General features: G+C 32.4%; 1 protein-coding gene across 1 annotated transcript; it reads right to left on the bottom strand.

The window, feature by feature from the left end:
• Positions 1–1,420: 1,420 nt before the first annotated feature.
• On the bottom strand, positions 1,421–14,474 carry LOC133172859 (inverted formin-2-like). The gene is made up of 14 exons (XM_061307692.1): positions 14,021–14,474; positions 13,530–13,645; positions 12,458–12,617; positions 9,771–9,949; positions 7,461–7,540; positions 6,618–7,153; positions 6,088–6,224; positions 5,288–5,452; positions 4,785–5,042; positions 4,345–4,526; positions 3,618–3,738; positions 3,325–3,489; positions 3,146–3,230; positions 1,421–1,582 (listed from the first exon to the last, which is right to left on the bottom strand). The coding sequence occupies exons 1-14, from the start codon at positions 14,472–14,474 to the stop codon at positions 1,482–1,484; spliced, it is 2,739 nt and encodes a 912-aa protein (XP_061163676.1). The 3' UTR covers positions 1,421–1,481.
• Positions 14,475–20,695: the final 6,221 nt, after the last annotated feature.

Genomic DNA, 20,695 nt, shown 5'->3' with positions numbered 1-20,695 from the left:
ATATTTAAAATTTATCAACCCCGATATATTTCTGTAGACAGTCAGTAACAAACCATTTTTTCTCGAAAATCATAATCTGTATTATACAGACACAATTATTGATGAACAAGACATTTGAATTCAAAATATAAATCTGTTTATTGTCACAACATCTTGCTTTTTAGTCCCCTCCAATTTCACACAATCAAACCTTTCAAAATTACCGTAAAAGTAGAAATTTTAGCGAGGATTCAACATTGGCATTTTTAGCGATGGTGTTGGGATCGCGAAAATTAAATATCGCTAATAATTCATTCCCACAGAGATTACTATTATCTTTCAAGACATCACAAAATCGCTAAAATATATATCTTATCTTTTAAAAATTAATAATCGTGAAAAAGAAATCTTTAAGGCTACATTCCGTACTTATAATGTTTTTTCAATGATTAATTTCAAAATCTTTATCTCTCTCTTTCTCTCTCATCCTTTAATCTCTTTCTCTCTCTCTCTCTCTCTCTCTCTCTCCTTTGAGTACCATCGTTTCGAAGATAACACAGAGGAAATGTGAAGATGTGTCCAACAGTGATCATTCTAAAAAGTCCATTTTAAAATGCAAATTATGACAGAGCCGACAAGGACCTCCTAAATCAGAGTAGCTATCAGGTGCCATTGGGAATTAAGTATCTCATGTCGACCGGTCAAAACAGCTGTGTACTTTTCATGATCGGGTAAGCGGAAAATTTCTGTGACAATTCAGTGTGACATAATGACTTAACAATTTGTATGAAAGACTTCAGTCAGTAACCAACTTCAAAACAGATTTTATTTTCAAACAAAGTCATAATATAGACCATAAAAATTTGCAAAATTTTGACTTCAAACGAGATTCGTGATCTCCTTGTCAACTTGTGAGTTAAAAACCTACATTGGTTTAGAAACTATTCGAATGTAGAACATGCCCCTGCCCATGGTACCAACACGAATTATACTCCATATTCAGGTGATAATGGTATACTGGTAGGTAAAAAGGAGAAGTTGTAGTCATTGCATTTAACATAAATTTTAGTTGTCAGTTTATTAATGTCATATCTTAAAATCACCGCTACTCTATCAATAATGAAATATATATATATATCTCCTCGTAATGGTTTATACTTTATTGCAGGTAAAATTCAATCTTTTACAATTACAAGCATTTGTTCAATACCTAATTGTATTTAATATTTTTACAAGTAATCAAGTTTTGTTAACGTTCAAGCCTGTCGAGTCTTATAATTTGATTCCATTCTAGAACAGTTCTATTTAGAATGATTTGTCGACTATTTGATGTCTTTTACATGAACCCAGTATTTTGTTAAATCACGATACTTATAAAAAGTAACACGATATAATTTGTGTGTATGATTGTGTTTGAGAGAGAGAGAGAGAGAGAGAGAGAGAGAGAGAGGGAAGTTTTGTTTTTACAAAGAAAGAAATTATTTCAAATTTCGTAACAATGTCTATTGTCGCGTGTTTCGTAGTTTGTGTCCCTTCCGTATATCCTCCAGTAATCGATCTATAATACAATCATCCTCCATTGGCTCCTTCTTTGATGGAGTGTCTGAAGAGAAATAAAACAAGAGGCCCAGGGGCCACATCGCTCACCTGAGCACTATGGCTAGGAAAAAACAGAAATCAGTTCAGTCTTGAAAGGTTGAAAAGTTTAAATATAAAAGTGATTCGGGGGGAGGGGGAGTCATGAATTGAACAAATTGAACAAATTTGAATCATTATCTGAGAATGCTTCCATATAAATATGACCAATCATGGCTTTGCTGTTCTTGAGTAGAAGATTTTTAAAGATTTAACCTATGTATTCCTATGTAAAACTTTGATCACCCATTGTGGCCCCACCCGACCCCCAGGGGTCATGTTTGAACGAACTTGAATGTACACTATCTAAGAATGCTTCCATAAAAATATGACCAATCATGGCTTTGCTGTTCTTAAGAAATAGTTTTTTTAAAGATTTTTACTTTGTGTTCCTACGTAAAACTTTGATAAACCATTGTGGCCCCACCCTATCCCCGGGGGTCATGATTTGAACAAATTTGAATCTACACTATCTGAGGATGCTTCCATGTAAATATGACCAATCATGGCTTAACTGTTCTTGAGAAGAAGATTTTTAAAGATTTTTCCTATATATTCCTATGTAAAACTTTGATCGCCCATTGTGGCCCCATCCGACTCCCGGGGGTCATGATTTGAACAAACTTGAATCTACACTATCTGAGGATGCTTCCATGTAAATATGACCAATCATGGCTTAACTGTTCTTGAGAAGAAGATTTTTAAAGATTTTTCCTATATATTCCTATGTAAAACTTTGATCGCCCATTGTGGCCCCATCCGACTCCCGGGGGTCATGATTTGAACAAACTTGAATCTACACTATCTGAGGATGTTACCATACAAATATGACTAATCACGGCTTTGCTGTTCTTGAGAAGAAGATTTTTGAAGATTTTTTCCTATATATTCCTATGTAAAACTTTGATCGCCCATTGTGGCCCCACCCGCCCCCCGGGGGTCATGATTTTAACAAATCTAAATCTACACTATCTGAGGATGCTTCCATATAAATATAACCAATCATGGCTTTGCAGTTCTTGAGAAGAAGATTTTTAAAGAATGTTCCTATATATTCATATGTAAAACTTTGATCGCACATTGTGGCCCCACCCGACCCCCAGGGGTCATGATTTGAACAAACTTGAATCTACACTAACTGAGGATGCTTCCACATAAGTTTCATGTTTTCAAGCACAGTGGTTCTTGAGAAGAAGATTTTTTTAATGATGCCATTAATTTTTCATGAATTCTTAATTATCTCCCCTTGGAAGAAGGCGTGGCCCTTCATTTGAACAAACTTGAATTCTCTTTACCCAAGGATACTTTGTGGCAAGTTTGGTTGAAATTGACCCAGTGGTTCTTGAGAAGAAGTCAAAAATGTGAAAAGTTTACAGACGGACAGGCGGACTACAGACAAAATGTGATCAGAAAAGCTTACTTGAGCCTTCGGCTCAGGTGAGCTAAAAATTGATTCCTTATATTTTCTAACATATCTTAAGTAATATCAAAACTTCACAAAATGCCTAATGAAGATCTTATTTTAACATACGCTTAGCATGTTTCTTTGCCATCTCTTGGTCTTGTTTCTTCCGTCGTTCTGCCCTTTGTTCTTGCTGAATCCGTTGTAAATTTTCCTTTTGAAGATTATATAGAAATATATAAGTGAAATGGATTTATCTAGATAAAGGTTACATGTATCAATGAACTAGGAATGCAATAAACATTTACCTTTTGACATTCCTTTACACAGGAACAAAATGTATTCATGTCCTCTATACACTCATCAAGTTTGAAACTTTTCTCTTTTTCACAAAAGTAACAGACTAGTTGTTTTGTCAGATCTGTTATAGTCTCTAAATACTCATCCAATGAACTCATTTCCTTTTCCGCAGCCTAAAATGATCAATATTTATTTCTTTTTTTTTTTATTTTAAGAACATCGATTTGCCAATCTAAATGAAATAATTAAATTTACGTAATCTTAATCGTAAATAAATTATGCATGAGTTAATTTAACATGCCTGCACAAATATATCGAGTTGTTTCTTGACATCACTAGGACACTTCTTCAGATTTTTCTTGAGATTGGAAACACTGCTTTTCACCTGTCTTACTTCCGTTATCAATGCGTCCACTGTCAAACTTCAATAATTATTTTTAGTAATATCAAAAAATAAAATCATATCAAATAAAGGACTTTGATATCTACCTCAATCCAATCGAAGGTATGCTTGTAAAAACATCACCATCAAAGACATTCTGATGTCTTAATCTGAATTATAATTATAGATCTAAATGCCATGGCAAAAGTGCGTAGAAGGTATTTATAACTTTTATTGTTTTTGTAATTATTTTTTTGAAAATTTTGTTTGTTTGTATGTTGTTTTAACGTCCCTCTCGAGAATTTTTCACTCATAAGGAGACGCCGCCACTTGCCGGTGGAGAACTGCAAATTTTGTCCTATACTCGGCACTTACGGTCATTGAGCAGTGAGGGATCTTTTTCGTGCCAGCACCTACTGCGACACGGGACCTCGGTTTATAGGGTCTCATCCGAAGGACCGGTATCCACGTCCCACAGTGGGATTCGAACCCGCGACGTAAGGATCAACTCCTTACTTCGCGACTCTAGAGCAGACGCTCTAACCACTTCGCCACGCGGGCGACAATTTTTGAAAATCAATTCAATAATAAACATTCATAAATTCATACACTGGTTGCTATTAACGATACTTGAAGTTTTACTTACTTTGAGGCTATAGCCAGATATGGAGACAACTCCTCTACAAAAGTTAAAGCGTTGCCGTCCTCTTTTTCAGCTTCCTCAACAAGATAGTGCAGAAGAGTTACCCTCGGTTTGTTGGCTCTGGTGTCCATCAGTTTATTTAAAGAATTTATCCGGAAACCCACTGCATTTCCAGCATATCCACCCTATTAAAAAATGAATTGTAATCTGGATAAATTATGCTTTACTCTACCAAAAATGTTCAAAGTGTCTGTAATGAATGCAAGTTATTTTTGAATTAATTCAACCATATAATTTCTGAACAATACCAAAAAAAAAAAAAAAAAAAAAAAAAAAAAAAAAAAATGGATTCTATAGTATGATTGTATGAAACCAAAAAGCCTTAATTAGATAAATCATCATTTTCATTTCCTGAATGTAAAGAAATATGAAATATACATTACCGCATTCATGAAATTTCCAGTATGTAAAACATAGCGTAAGAACACTTTGAGGGTCTTATTTTCCAGAAGACACTGGCATGCTTTGACCACAGCGTTGATGCTTGGTAACAGATTGTCCAGTGTTACTCGAAACTCGTCTTTGAGAACAAGACCGTCGATACGGATTTTATAGGCGGGTAGCTGGATCAATTTTAAGTAGAATTTCTCTGCATTCCCAAGCTTCTCTTTATCTCCACTAAAATCCTCAAGCATGGTGACCTGTTAGAAGAAAATGTACTGTTTCTGTACTTATTGATTCAACAGGTACCTCAACAGATACTTTATATTTGAGACTAGGACGATTATTCACAATGAAACTGAAACGTAAATATGATTAAATAAGATATCGTTTTGATAAATATCTTTATTAAACCATATTTTATTTAACTTACATTTTTTTGCACAAGCTTGGTATTTACAATATTTTATTTAACAATCTTTTATTAAGGCTTTATCTGCTTTACCTCATCCTCTTTCGGAAGTATCTTCTGTAGCCCAAGTAAGCGTTCCTTGCCTATTGTCTCCACATCGCCAGCTTCAATCATAGACAAGATCTCATTATGGCTGCACTTAAATTGTTTCAGGAAGATGTTTACGTTCATGCTCCGTTTCGAATCTAGAAGCAAAATCTGGAAGAAAATATTGTCGGGCGTATATTCTTTCCGTCTCTCGTTCATGGAAAAAAACACTTACATTAAGTTAACAAAAAAAATAAGCAGGTCAAAAAGGACAACTGTCTGAAATAAAATACAGACTCAAAAAATGTTATTATTTCCATGGATATCTTCAAATATTAACATTTTGTCAATTCCTTTCCCTATATCACTATACTAACGAAATTGACATTAACTTGTCGATGACATGAAGTTGGGTATTTGAGCAGACTTTCTTGCATATGGAAAGCAAACTGCACGAGACATTTAGAAGGTCTACACCGTGAGGTCCCACAACGTCGTATGTATGGTATGTTGCATTTCCGTAACAAAGTCTATGCAGTGCATATATTATTTTATTGTAACACGAATGAATAAAAAGATAAGTATTAATTGATACGTATTAATGTGTACATTAGCTCGCTTCGGGCGTTATAGGATTTGATCAAGTGACCAATATCATGTCAAATACCAATTAAATTCTAAGAATTAGATCTTATTTCTTTAAGTTCAGCTATTTTTATTTTTCAAGTTAAAATAGCATTGGTGATGAGGATTATATTTTCGTCCAGTTTTGATGATGGTTTCAATTAACCTATCATCAGTCTTACCTCTGACGGAAGCTTAATTTTTTTATTTTCTTTAACCTTCTCGATTTGTTTCCGGCAAAATAGCAGCTCTAGGTCCTCATGCTTCACACGCAGTTGATCCTCCATATGCATAATTTTACTCCATACATTTCCATCCGCTTTGGATATAAATAATTTTCGTCACTTTTAATTGTCAGTTAAAATATGGAATCTTATATTTATGTTCAAGTAATGGCGTGCAGAACTTCTGATTAAGCCAACTAAATATATGTATGTGTTTCCGGTAATTTGCCAGACTTGAATAGATACGTGTTTCGGTGCATTTCTTGACTGCACTATGAGAAAACTGTGCTAGCGAACAAAAGTACGGTTCAAAATCCAGATTTGGAATTAAAAAGTAATAGGGTCAGTGGGTAAAAATTAGGGTCGATCTGGTTACCGAAAACACACTTATTTTTTAGAGCATATGTATATAATGAACAATGAATTTATATAAAAGTTCTGTAGAAAATACAAGTAAAAACAGTGTATATGTAAGAATTTTCACTCACATGATATACATCTGGAGGGAACTTTAGTCCAATTTACTGTTTTCATTTTGTGTTTTGGAGTGTGACTACACAATTTGCTACTAAATCCCTGAGAGCTTGGGGCTGAGGATGGAGGAGGTGGAGGAACAACTGCTCCACCTGGAGGAGGTGGTGGTGGAGGTGGCGGCGATAATCCAGACAGCGGAGGAGGCGGTGGTGGAGGTGGTGGCAATAAGCCAGGCGGGGGAGGTGGCGGAGGCGGCGGTGGATGTGGTTGCGAAAAACCTGACACCGGAGGAGGCGGTGGTGGAGTTGGGGGAGTTGATGTATTCCCTGTATTGTGCATTGGTGCTGGTGGTGGAGGAGGAGGAGGGGGAGGAGACATTGTATTTTTTTCTGAAGATAGTGGTGGCAGTGTTGGTGCTGGAAATGGAGCAGAAACCGAACACTGAAGTGGTAATGTATCCTTTCCACATACGGCGTATCTGTCGATATGTATACTGTCCAACAAAAACACGTTCCTAACTGAGGTTTCTATCAATTTCCAGCGGTCGTAACTAAAACAAATATCAGGATTCAGTTTACTGTAAAAAATGTTATTTAAGTGCATAAAATTCATCTACCTTATTATAATGTGATACATGATGAAAAAAAAAAGAAAAAAATAAACATCAAAGTAAAGAATTTTAGAATAAAAATTAACTACTTTACAAGTTTTCTTAGTAAAAGAACACTCTTCTGATTGTTTCAACATTGTAATTAGACTATATAATAACAGTTGATAGTTCTTTTGTTGCATTAGAAATACTTTACTAGAGAAGTCATGGACGTTGGTGTGAATAATAAAGAAAAGATTCCCCGTACCTAATTTTGTTTTCTGGTTCTGTTTGTAAGAGAGTATGTAAAACACTCAGAAGGACATCAGCCAATGGCGTATTGTAAACCTGACACAAATAAGTTTTTAAATAAATATTTAAACACAATTAGTATTGAGATACCAGCGGTTTTAATCAAAATTTAAAAAAAAATCAATATATCGAACGCTTTTATAATCCAAGATATTTGAAGATCTGAGTTTTCAGCAAGATATGGTTCAATTAGTTTACATGTTTTATTTATAATGATTGAGACCTGATGGTACATGTACATGTAAATTAAAATTGTACTTTGATAATATTGAAATTTTATTATTGGTACTTTGTACATAGAAAATGATTATGCATTTTCTTTTTTTTTATTACTTGATATTAAGTGTCTTAATTGATTATATTCTTGATTTAAACTTTGACGTTACACAATTTTTTTTTTTTTTTTTTGATATATGATAAAACTTTTAAAACATCTTATCAACTAAAGTAGAAATCCACTGTAGAACTACACTTCGATTCTTTATTCATTTTTAAATACATAAAATCTTGATGCACCAAATAATTTTGAATTACTGCAAAACAATGCTTTGAACTCGCATGTGATATCTATGTACTAGTGTATGCATTGCCCGATGAATAACTCTACAAGTTGGTGATACAAGGATATCAACAGTTTCGTTAAAAGTCAACATTGTGCAGATTATATGATCGATACAATGACCTTGTCAGCAAATACAATCTACAATTATGTCTAATGAAGACTGGTATTTTCTTTACAAGTTCGGAAAATTGATTCTGATTGGCATAATTTCATTTAACCATGTTTTGAAGTTTTCAAATCATTCAAATCAATGAGGATTTGTCTTGAAATCATATTTTTGTTAATAAACTTTAAGTTTGTCCCTCCTTATTCAAATCAATATTTGTTTGTGAAACACTGAAACACTGATGTTCCCGTATGATAGCTCATGGCGAAAGTTAGTTCCTCATATACACATAAAAATCCAAGGTCAAGATAAAAAATGTTGGTACCCAACAAAGGTCTTGTCACAAAAATACACCTTTGAAATATTAAAGCCATAGCACCAATCCTTTCAAAGTTAAAGCCAATTTCAACGTTTTTCAAAAAAGGTTAAACTCAACAAGTCAAAGTAAAAGTTTGTATCCAAGTAATGGTCTTGTCACAAGGAATGCACACTTGAATTATGCAAGCCCTTACGCCAATCGTTCAAAAATTATTGCAATTTTTAATGCTTTATCAAAGTAAATCAAACTCCAAGGTCAAAGGGTCCAATATGTTAAAAACCAAGGTCATGTCACAGATAATACACATGTGAAATATAAAAGCCCGAGCACAAACATCTCAAAGTTAACGTTTTTCACAAGTACATCGAACTCCAGGGATAAGGATTAAAGATCAAAACGTTTGACACCAAAGAAAAGGTCCTGTCACAAGTAATACACATGTTAAACATGAAAACCACCGCTCAATGGTACAGATATGTAAAGCCAAAGGTAAAGTTTTTCAAAAATATATAATTCAGGGTCAAACATTCAAATATGCTGGTGTCAAAAAAAAAAAGATCTTGTCACAAGAAATAAGCATTTGAAATATGAAATTCCTAGCACAAAACTTTCAAAATTTAAGGCCAAGGTTAACGTTTTTCAAAAGTATGTCAAATTCCAAGGTCTAGGTAAAAAGTCAAAATTGTTGATACTCCGTGAAGGGTCTTGTCACAAAAAATACTCATATATATTATGAAAGCACCGGCTCCAACCGTTCAAAACCTATAACCTTTCTTAAAAGTGGGTAAAATTCCAAAGTCAAGGTCAAAATTAAAGGTGAAAAATAATTATACCAAAGGAAAGGTCTTGTTACAAAGTATACACATGTGAAGTATGAAAACCCTTGTAAAAACCATTCAAAAGTTATGGCCTAGGTTAATGGTCAAAATCCAAGGTCAAGAGGTAAACTTTGTTCATACCCAAATAAAAGTATTGTCACACGAAATACACAAATAAAATATGAAAAGTCCTAGCTCCAACAAATCAAATGTTATGGGCAAATCTAATTTTTTGCAGAAACACAGACAGATAAATAGACAAACGGACAGATGGACGTAGCTAAAACTATATGCACAAGAATCTTCGATTACGGGGGTAAAAAAGGAATTGATTATTCCTATAAATGCAATTTCTTGAGAAGTCAACAAAAGCTACCTGCAAAAAAAAAAAAAAAAAAAAAAAAAAAAAAAAAAAAAAAAAAATTCTCGGTAAACATTTTGAAAAGTCATATTCTATTTACCTTGTGGTAGAGAGCATTGAATACCTCCTTGACGTTGTTAATGTCAATACCGCCTGGATTCAAAGCCGCCATTGTTGCATCATCTGACGCCTTCTCATCGTCAAAAACATCGCATTGAATGATCAGCTCCTCCTCGTCTTTATTTCTCAAATCATTTAGCATATCCAAAATGTTAAGACCTAATGGGAGATAAGAAATTTTATTCCATACTTTTTTAATTCTCGAAAAATAAATTCAATGCAAATGTATTTAAAATTTGCGACATTTTATGTTCAGAGAAATAAAATTTGCTACTATTAAGGTTAACTGTGTTTTGTTGAAATGAGAAGAGGAAGGCATATGATAAAATAGATGATGTCTGTTCAGAAAAAAAGAAAAAAATGAAGAAAAAAAAAAACATCAGAAAACAGCATATCCAAAGCACCAATATATCCTTTCAAACAACTATGCAGAGTTTAACAAATCAAAATAAAATTCAATTTGCAAGCCTATTTTTTGAAGAAAAGATATTCTCTTTTTCAATATACGGATCAGTTGTGCATGAGAGTCACTGAAGAGACATGATTTGTAGAAATGCCCATCTCGTGCATCAAAATTCGTACGGTATCAGATTAACAATATGATACCTGTGTCGAGGCCTCTGCTGGTGGACTGTTAGTCCCCGAATTTCTCCAAAGCCCAGTAGTTAAGTACTTTGGTAATATTTTGAAAATAAGGATATATATTTAATTGCTGTAAGAATTTATCTCGAAATTCAGGATTATCTCCTTCATGCATAGACCTGATCCTTTGACGTATTTGACTCCAGTCTTAGGCACCCCTTTTCGCAGCTCTTCATTTCTTTTTATTTAAATATTTCGGATTTCCATTGATTTGGCATGAGCATCACTGAAGAAACATAATTTGTCGAAATGTGCATCTCGTGCATCAAAATTGGTACCGTATCAGATTAACATTTTGACCCCTTGGTCGAGGCCTCTGCTGGTGAACTGTTAGTCCCCGAGGTTTTTTGCAACCAAGTAGTTAAGGACTTCGGTACTAGCTTGAAAATAAGGATATATATTTCATAACAGTGGTAAAACTTCGAAATTTATTTCCAAATTCAGGATTATCTCCCTCATGCATAGCTCTGATCCTTGGACGTATTTGGCTCCAGTCTTTGGCACACCTTTTTTCGGCTCTTCATTTTTTTCTATTTAAACATTTTTGATTTCCAACGTTTCGGCATGAACATAACTGAAGAGACACAATTTGTCGAAACGTCTGGTGCATCAAAATTGGTAGCGTATCAGATATATATTGTGCATTATACAAGATAAGTTGTAAAGAACAAAAATAATCAATCCTACATTTCCACCAAAATATCTAGCTATTCTCACATTGTAAGCTCGAAAGAGAGTCAGTCTTTATTTTTATATTATTTTTTTAACTTTATGATAAAATTTCATTTCTTTAAATGATTTTCGAAATAACAGTCTAGCGATTTGTAATACTGAAAAATTCAGTTAAAACTACTTCGAAATTTTCAGAAATACATGTATTTTGTTACGCACTCAGAATATTAAACACCCTTTTCACGTGAAAAATAGTTTTGAATATTTAATTGACTTTACTGCTTGATCTACAAATCACAATTTAAAAGTTTTGTGAAGGTGGATACTAATTAATTTAAACATCATTATTTGTCGCTCTCTGATTGTTCTCTAACAGAAAACATTTTGTAAGCTTTCATGTATGCATTATGCCTCCGTTTTGTTTGTTTAAATTATCTGTTTGTCCAATTTTACAAAATATATTCACGCTTAAGGTATTCAATGTATAATTAAGGAATATTGAACAATTTTGAATCATTTTAAACAAGTTAAATACACTGTATGTATTGCTAGATAATGATGAAAGTAAAATGAACGAAATTCACATGACTGATAACATATTAGAAGCCAGTCATTTTGCACCTTAAACGTTTTTCAAGAGTTATCTGCCGTTGATGAAAAGGAGAAAATTTTAATTTTGTCAAAATACATGTTGTAGAGGATTCATTTTATTCCATATCTTTATATAGAGAGAGTTTATGCATATTTTCGCCAAAAGATTTGTATTCTGTTCAAATTACTTTGTACAATATATTATTAAAACATGCCCTGTCCATAGACTTCAATGTAAAAATTCAAAGTGCAATTAAATAATCAGAATTTTGGAAATTTCTTCGGTGGGGTACTTTATTTTGATAACACCTTCAAAATGCGACCATGATTAAAAATATCAGAACATTCATTTATTACGTACAAAATATGGTCGTTATACATTAGATACCTTAAGTGGACTTCATTTGTTCATTCGATAACATTCTCTACATGTTGGCATTATTTTTTTTTATTTTGGCTTGAGAATTTAAACACTATCATTGATTCATGTACAATTGACTGTACATATAAAAATCTTCATGTAAAAACTAAACGACACTTTCCCCGAAGTACCATTTAGAGGCAAATTCCTTTGCAAGTTCCCCAGTATAGCTAAGAATAGATATGAATCCCTCTTATTTTCACAATTTCGGAAATTCCCTTTCATAGCCGATAATCATCTAATAATAGTATTTCAAACCTTAAGTACATTACTCAAAAGCACTTCAATATGTTCACTACATATGTATATATCTCACATATGAATGAACATAAAGAACTTACCGACAAACTCATTGCGAATTCTCACTCTTTCCTGCAGTTCTTTATTAGCCACAATAATACAGTTGACAAATGCCATCAATGTGGTTTTGTAAGGAATCAAGTCCGCCTTTCTTAGTTCATTTACAACCACACTGAAGCGGTATCTTTGTTTCTTCATTATCTGAAAAGATACACACTAGAACTTTACTTAAGTTATCAAATATTTGGAATGTTATGAATTCTTACCTTTTTTTGTTAAGCAATACATTATTGCAAAAAATATTGCTTTGAAATATTACAGAAACTATCTGTAGCTTATTTCATTAATATTAAAGATTGTTTCAATGCACTCTTTTGAAATATGTTATTGCATCAGTTATATTTACCCACCTTCTCTATGACTTTCTCTGGAAAATATAGATTATATGTGAAAATTATTTTTTTAGAACATGGACATTTTAACTTTTACAGAAATGAGATAGACTAATTCAACCACCTAGAAAAATATCTTAAGGTTTGACCGTATAAATACTATTTTCCAAAATAAAAACTACTCAATAATACCTCCATGAGATGTATGAAATATATGGAGATAACGAACAGTATTCAAGCTCAAAGTCCATTAAACAATACAAATTTTAGAGCAGAGAAAACACGAACTTCTAAAACATTAGAGGTGTGATCAGGTACCATGGAGGAGTGAGCATTCCCTATTCACCGGTCACACCCGCCGTGTGCTCCTTGTCATGTTTAGGAAATGACGGAAAGCTCCGTCGACAATTCATTGTGTAAATAATGGCCTAACAATTAGTATGAAAAACGTCAGTCAGAATTTGACTGAATGATGTATGTCGCTCCATAAAGTGAAGATTGTTTTCGGCATTTGTGTTTAATGCTTTTATCCCTATCCTTTTAATTGAATACTGGTAATAGCGTTAATCCTAGAAAGAGACATATGCAAGGCTATTAAGTGAGATTGATTAAAACTATTATAACCATCAGTTATTTATCTTGTCCCCCGCCAAGTAGATAGGATACTAAAACTTGTTTTCATTACAAATGGTAAAAGTCCGAAAATGGTTGATTTATATACCTTGTAGCTGTCTAGAGCATCCACTGTTAGACTGTATCCATCCTTTGAGTACACACACAGAGCTGCAAAAAGCTCAAAAACTTGCTTCTTTACCATTGCATGGTTGGTATCTAAAGCTTAAAAATATACAATACAAATCACATTAATGAAAAAAAAATTACATCGTATGTGAAAACAAGTTTTACGTTTAATGTTATTTCTTAACAGTTTTCCTTTTACAAATATGCATTAGGCTATCAAAATATTTCATGGAAGATTGAGAGGTTTTTATAATGAATAGGTAGCGATATGATTGAACAAGGGACAAAACAAATAGGTAGCCATATCATTGAATAAGGCACATTGTATTTATTTCTTCATTCCAAAATGATTAGAAAAAGGTGCTATAACCTCAAAAGTGATTTGACACCATACGTTATTCTAGGAGGGCAAGAACATTGATGTCTCAGAAACAGTCGAACAGACAAGATAAAGTTGAGCTCTTATATTACCTTTGACAAGTTTTTTCGTGTAGCTTCCATTCTGAATCAGAAAGGATAATCCCTGCTTTGAATTTACCAATTTGGTGATACAAACGACACACTCCGAAAGTTTTAACGCTTCAAAGAATTTTTTAACTCTCCGGTTTCCCATAATATCAATAATGTCCAGCAAAGCATCAAGTCCACCGGAACTTAAAAATTCTCGAGTCCAATTTGTATCCATTTCATTTATTTTCCTTTTGAGGGCAGACAAACCATTGAGGGTAGGATCTCTTAACAAGTCTACAGACTTCTCGGGATCAAATGAATCAGAACGTATCTGTAGAATGACTTTTCTCACCAGTTTTCGAAATTTTCCTGCTGAGTGTTTAAGTTGTATATTATCCTCGTCTGATGAAAGAGATGATGGAGTCGATGTGTTCTTCAATGCCGTATCCTTTAATGAGTTTTCCTTAACATCCATTTCGTCTTTCGTCTAGAAACAAATTGCGTGTATCTTGTCGCAATTAAATTCTTAATACTAAATAACAAAAAAAAACTTCCTAGACAGAATCCAAAATGTCACTACTTACATTTTGCTCCTTATTGATTTTCTAAAACTGCTTATAGTCTCTTTTTGCTTACGTAGTTAATTTCAGCCAAGCTTAAGGGTAATCATCCTCGCAGTCTGTTCCATGCTAGAAGATTCGAAGATCTGGTTTTGTTATGTTTCCTTGGTCTTTTTCATACTTCAACGAAGAAAATAAATTCCTTGCCAGAATTTATTTTTTTAGCACAGTGAATTTTGTCAAACTGTCCATTTATTAAATACACTGTATGTTTTACTTTCTTGCACATGAAATGGTTTCCTTATTATAAGTTAAAGTTTTGCTGTTGACATTTATTGTATAGACGATTTTCTGAAACTTCTTGTAATTTATATCTGTGTCGTAAAGTCCTGTTTACAATATAAACGTACTATAAATCCGCTTATAAAGTCCGCCTAGCTACAAGTTATATTAAATTACTGAATTCATTTGTATCAAACGACGTATAAGGAAATGATTAAATAATGGGCCTTAGCAAATAAATGGGATAGGGTAATTCCTAAACTGAGAATAAAAATAATACTGAATTTCTAAAATCTGTTGGGTACTTGTTACATAAGATCTATTTATTCTTTAGGATTATTTTTAAATTGCATAAGGAAATTTGATACAATAGATCATTTATGTTTCCGGATGATTTATTGGCAAGAGATTCTGATAATCTAAGTTTTTACTAATAAAGAGTACATAAGAAATGAGGGGAAATTTTCACGATAGAGAAGGAAGAGAAATATTAACGCCTTTAAATTTGAAAACAAAAGAAGAGGGAAGCATTAGTTTTACACTGTTTACATTTAATCTAAAGATTTGGAGAAATATAACAGTAGAGATCAACAGCCAAGGATTGAGGAACTGGATGAATATATACACACACACGTATAATTTATCAACACAAACATGAATACATGTTCATTCTTAATTTTGATACTTGGAGGGAGAGTGTAATTACATTCACATATACACCTTTTAACATCGCATTTATTTGTAACTATTAAAAATAAAAACAAATCATACACAGAGGGAGAACGGAAACTAGTACTTACATTTAAGTGATCACAATGCCATTGTAAGAGAGTATATATAAGTAGAGATTGCGTCACTTAAATGTTAAACAGTGATTCTTCAGGATGCATAATTAAATACTTGTAATATGATCGATGAGCTATTTCTCAATTTACACCGTAGTAAAAAAATTCACAAAAAATTAATTTGCTCGCATATCTTGATAAACATAATCATTTGTCTATTCTGAACAAATATCACAACATTTTTTGCTTGGTTTGTCTCCACTACAGTTAAATGCCCGACGGTATATAGACGCCATTATAATTCTTTATAATTTGATTGCGTAAAGGAATGTCTCCTTCTAAAGGTCACTTGAATGAAATTGGTTATCTAAGAATTGGAGGTATTTGTGATGAGATCCGACCAAAAAGCACTTGAAAACATCCTACAAAAAGATGCTTAAATTTATCTTTTTACCTGAAAGTTACACTACACTGACTGATCTAAACTAGCGACATCAAGGAATGCTTGATTAAGCACTCATATCCTTTTTTGAATACAAACAACGCTTTCAGAAAAAAAAATAACAAAATTAAGACGCACAGAAAAAAGTCAGAGTTACAGTAGAGCAGTTCCGATTGTTTAACCTAGAAATGAACTGGTTTTGACAAATATTGGCAAATGTATTTTAAAATGCAATTAGACAATCTATGTAATTGTATTGAAATATAAATTAATATATGCACCATTGCATTCTTTCCTCAGCAGATTATCAATTATAACATAAATATGAAATCTATTTTCAATGGAAATATTATAGATATGTTATGTTTTGTTCAAAAAGTGGTCATGATAAACAGAAAAGCATCTGAGTTTTATCCTGTGAATGCAGCCTTCACCATTTATGATAGCCAATGGGAGGCTAAAACTCTACTCTATTTACATACAATTGCCTTCTTGAAGTATCAGTACAAAAAAGAGTTAGGTACAGATTGTGGACAAAAGTATTCAAGTATTTGCATGATCGTGATATTTAAACGAGCTTAAAGCAAATTGTCCAATTCATGTTGCCTCTCTTTCCATTGCAAGGATTCAACCCATCACAAAGATATATTTAGAAAGTCTGAGTCATTAACAGTAACGTAATATTATTTGTTTTCGTCTGAATCTCTTTAATACATGCCAGTCTTGATAAAGGAAAACATGGGTCAGAAATCTGCTGAACTTAGCAAGGACTGTAAAGAAAACATCATTACATTAATACAGGATGGTTAAAGTTTTGTTGAAGTTGCAAGTTGAATGAAAATACCTTAACTAACTGTATTGAAAAGTGTTTGAGAGATGGTTCCATAAAAGTAAACATAGAAGTGGACGCAGAAAATTAATGGAAGAACGTCTGCACAGAGACAGATATGATTGGATAAAAAAGATGTGCTATATATAACAAGGAAGAACAATGAAAATAACAATGCTAGTGTGACAATGAAAACTATCTGGCGTTTTAAAAAGAAAATACAGATCTGAGTAGCAAATTGTGTGAAACGTGTGCGATGGTGTGTATGCAAATACTGAATTGTCTGGAAAAAATAATTTTCTCTGAAGAAAGTCAAATTGTCATATGAAATGGCTGTAAAGTATATATACAGAAAAAGTGATGAGTCCAAGCTATTGGACTGCATTTCCTTTGGAACCAGTAAATATCTAGTGTCATGAACTGGGGATGCATTACGTCTCATGACGTTAGTACGACTTGTAGAGTTTCTGGCATCATAATTTCCGAAAAATACATAAATATTTTTGAAAATAACTTGTGACATGTGGTAGCAATGCATTTTACCGGTAAATAACCTTATCTGTTTATTGCATTGATGACAATGCACCCGGCTGTCCATCGATCTCATCTTTCTACAAATTGTAAAAAATATCAACAACGTCCAACACAGGAGTAGTCAGCACAGTGACGTGAATGAATTAAATCCCATGGAAACATTTTTATCGCAATTAAATTCATTTCATGAACTGTATTACATTTTAAATTCTTTTTTAAATAAAAACACTAACAGAATGATTTCTGGAAAAAAAAAATCTGTATGCATATCAGATTCCAAAACGAGTGTGTCGATTATAAAATGGCCTCGGCTATATCACATAATATTAAATAAACACCCACTTTTCTTCACTTATATTGACCTTCCGGTAGACATATAAACAGATTTTGTGTCATGACGATTTATTTCTGCAGATCAAAAATTACAAAAACACATTTGAATACTGTAAAGTGTTTTCGAAAAACAAAATTGCCGCCATTATCGAGCAAAGACTTTTGTCAATAATCTGTAGCTTTATTACTAATAAATTAGAAATAGGCTCTCTCTTCACGTGTATTTGTCTCTCAGTCCTTTAATCTGTTGTACTTTCACCATCCTTCAGTTCGCAAAATAGGTCATGTGTTCTCAGAGAAAGTTTTATCGTCTCAAATTTTTTTTTCCAGGATTACGTGCTTCACAAAATATCTGAATTTAATGAGCACTTATAAATAAATGAAGGGACATTGTTTTCGAACAAGACATTCTCTTAAACTGCATCTCATCTTTTTCAAGATGTTAATGCAAGATTAAAAAAATGATATTTAGGTTATAAAATAATATTTGATTTTCACGGATTTTCGAGGTATGCACTCTACAAGTGATCTACATTTCTTATTCTATTTTCATTGTTCTTAGTCTTTATCTATATTCTCACTTAATTAGTACTTAATGATTACTTAATAATTAATATTTGTTTACAAAACCAAGCAGAATTTTCCCAGCAATAGTAATTAATAGACTCGTATGTTTGTCTAGTTATTTTTTAATACGTGTAAATAAAAAGGTTTTGGAATAATTGGAATAGAGAATTAGTGTATTTAATGGCACTTTCAGGGAAAAAAACCCAGTAGGAAATATCAACCAAATTAATTCACGTAAGGAGCACATTTACACAAAATAATAATAATAATTAAAAAAAAATTGCAAAATCTAATATCACTTTAATCAACATAATAAGATACAAATAATAGATACAACACAAGAGAAATAGAACTATTTGCTTTGTTTCTGTGTTAATTAATGTATTTTGTTACCATAATGATTGTAAATTGTATTTCTCTGCAAACTTACCAAATACAAGCTTATAATCTCAAAATTTCATGCAGTTTTTCTTATTCCTAAATGTACTTCTAGATTCTTTTGACGTGTTTCTTTATTAAATTCAAGTAAAATTGAGTACTTTCCTTATATACAGTAATTTTTTTGCAAAGCCAGTGTCATATGTTCGTATAGGAAGAAAAAAAGTAGTGAAATGTATGTATTCAAGTAACATTTTTAAATTAGAAAACTTACTTAAGGTATGTCACTCGTGAAATTTGTTATATCAAGGATTTTTTGAGAAGTATATTTTGGATAAGTACTCATATAGTATGACTCAAAATCGCTGAGAAAGTGGGGGGTCAGTGTGCATCTAACTGAGCTACGGTACAATTAAGTTGACCTTTTTGCACTTAAATTGTAACTCTTTGGTAAATCACTTTAACCGTTATCATATTTTATAAGATGTAACCATGGCAATAAACATAATCTTATTTTACGTAAAATAGTATGAATAATATTTATCATTGAACAAATCATGCAAATTAATGCGCGTAAATAATTGTGTAACCTTTTTGCACTAAAAAAGTATCATATTTAGGGTATTGAAAATCTAAATAGGCAATAAAATATTTTCTTGTATCAAACTTTTTACGACTTAAGTGCTGATCGGTCAAAAGTATCGAGTAGTTTAAAATAATGAAAGAAAAAGTTGGGGTCAGTGATGTAAATTTTGAAATATTGGTCAAAATATGCGATTTTCGTGCAAAAAACTGTGTAAATTTTATCTCGACTTCCTCAATATATCTTCATTTCTTGGCAATGTTTGTTGAGCGAAGGTGTAAATTCTGTTATAAAAATATAAATTGAGACCTATATTTAATATTCCAGGCATACCATAACGGAAAATATTCTCTGAGTAAAAGTATGTGAGGCTAAAGTTCCAAGATATTAAATTTAATAAATGTGTAGATTTGCAGAATTTTCTGCTAAATATCCTTCCGCCACAAGAAATAGTCCCTTATAAATCTTGCTTCTTTGTGAATTTTTGAGCAGTTTTTTAATTGAATGTTGAACATTTTACATTGTTTAATTTAAATATGTTATAAAGATTGAATTGTAATAAATAGTTTTTAAGTAAGAGGTTCTGACTGAAATTTTCTAAAAGGCTGACGAGTGACATACCTTAACAATCTTAGTAAGAATGTTAAGATTTTTAGTGTTTTGATTAAATGTGCTTTTTCAATAAAAACTCGTAAATTTACTTACCTTGCCATTGCATTGGTCATTTGAAAAAATATTTTATTAAAAAACACTCTGATTGTGCACATAAGTACTCTGAAGTTGATATTAAAAAGATTCTTGAATTTCTGATTGACAATACCTATGTGGTTTTTGGAGACCCTGTCTTCCAATTATCCAATGGGATTCCCATGGATTCCAATTGCGCCCCGTTATTAGCAGACCTATTTTTGTATTCATATGAACAGAATTTGTTCAAAATCTTATACGTGAAAAGAAGAAAACACTTGCTATACATGTGGCCTTCAACTCTACATTTAGATATATTGACGACGTATTGTCAATTAACAATGGTTATTTCCATTATTATGTCGATATGATATATCCCGGTGAGCTAGAAGATATCACAGAGTCTGACACATCTGTTTCATATTTATAAATTTTATTTGAAAAAGACGTTTATGGCAATCTAACAACAAGCTTTATGATAAACGTGATGACTAACTTTTCAATCGTCAACTTCCCTTACTTAAGCAGCAATATACCTTCATCACCTGCATACGGGGTTTATATCTCTCAGTTGATTTAATAAGCAAGAGAAGCTCTACGTATGAACAATTTCGAAAACGAGGTAAGTTATTGACAAACAAGTTGATGAAACAAGAGTATCAACAGTCCCGTTTAAAGTCAACATTTCGTAAGTTCTATGATCGATACAATGACCT

The sequence above is a fragment of the Saccostrea echinata genome, unplaced genomic scaffold (genome assembly GCF_033153115.1).
Source record: "Saccostrea echinata isolate AGI-Se365-2 ecotype Australia unplaced genomic scaffold, CSIRO_AGI_Sech_v1 ptg000055l, whole genome shotgun sequence".
NCBI classification, from domain to species: domain Eukaryota; kingdom Metazoa; phylum Mollusca; class Bivalvia; order Ostreida; family Ostreidae; genus Saccostrea; species Saccostrea echinata.
The sequence above is the reverse complement of the archived record's forward strand: the minus strand, read 5'-3'. Positions and strand labels throughout refer to the sequence as shown.

What these genes read in the sequence shown, in the direction of transcription:
- LOC133172859 (XM_061307692.1), bottom strand. Translation starts at nt 14,474, where the DNA reads ATGGATGTTAAGGAAAACTCATTAAAGGATACGGCATTGAAGAACACA. An exon ending in ATGCTCTAGACAGCTACAAG is followed by an intron (nt 12,618 to 13,529) that starts GTATATAAATCA and finishes GTATCTTTTCAG; the next exon opens with ATAATGAAGAAACAAAGATA. An exon ending in AACTCGATATATTTGTGCAG is followed by an intron (nt 3,490 to 3,617) that starts GCATGTTAAATT and finishes TGATCATTTTAG; the next exon opens with GCTGCGGAAAAGGAAATGAG.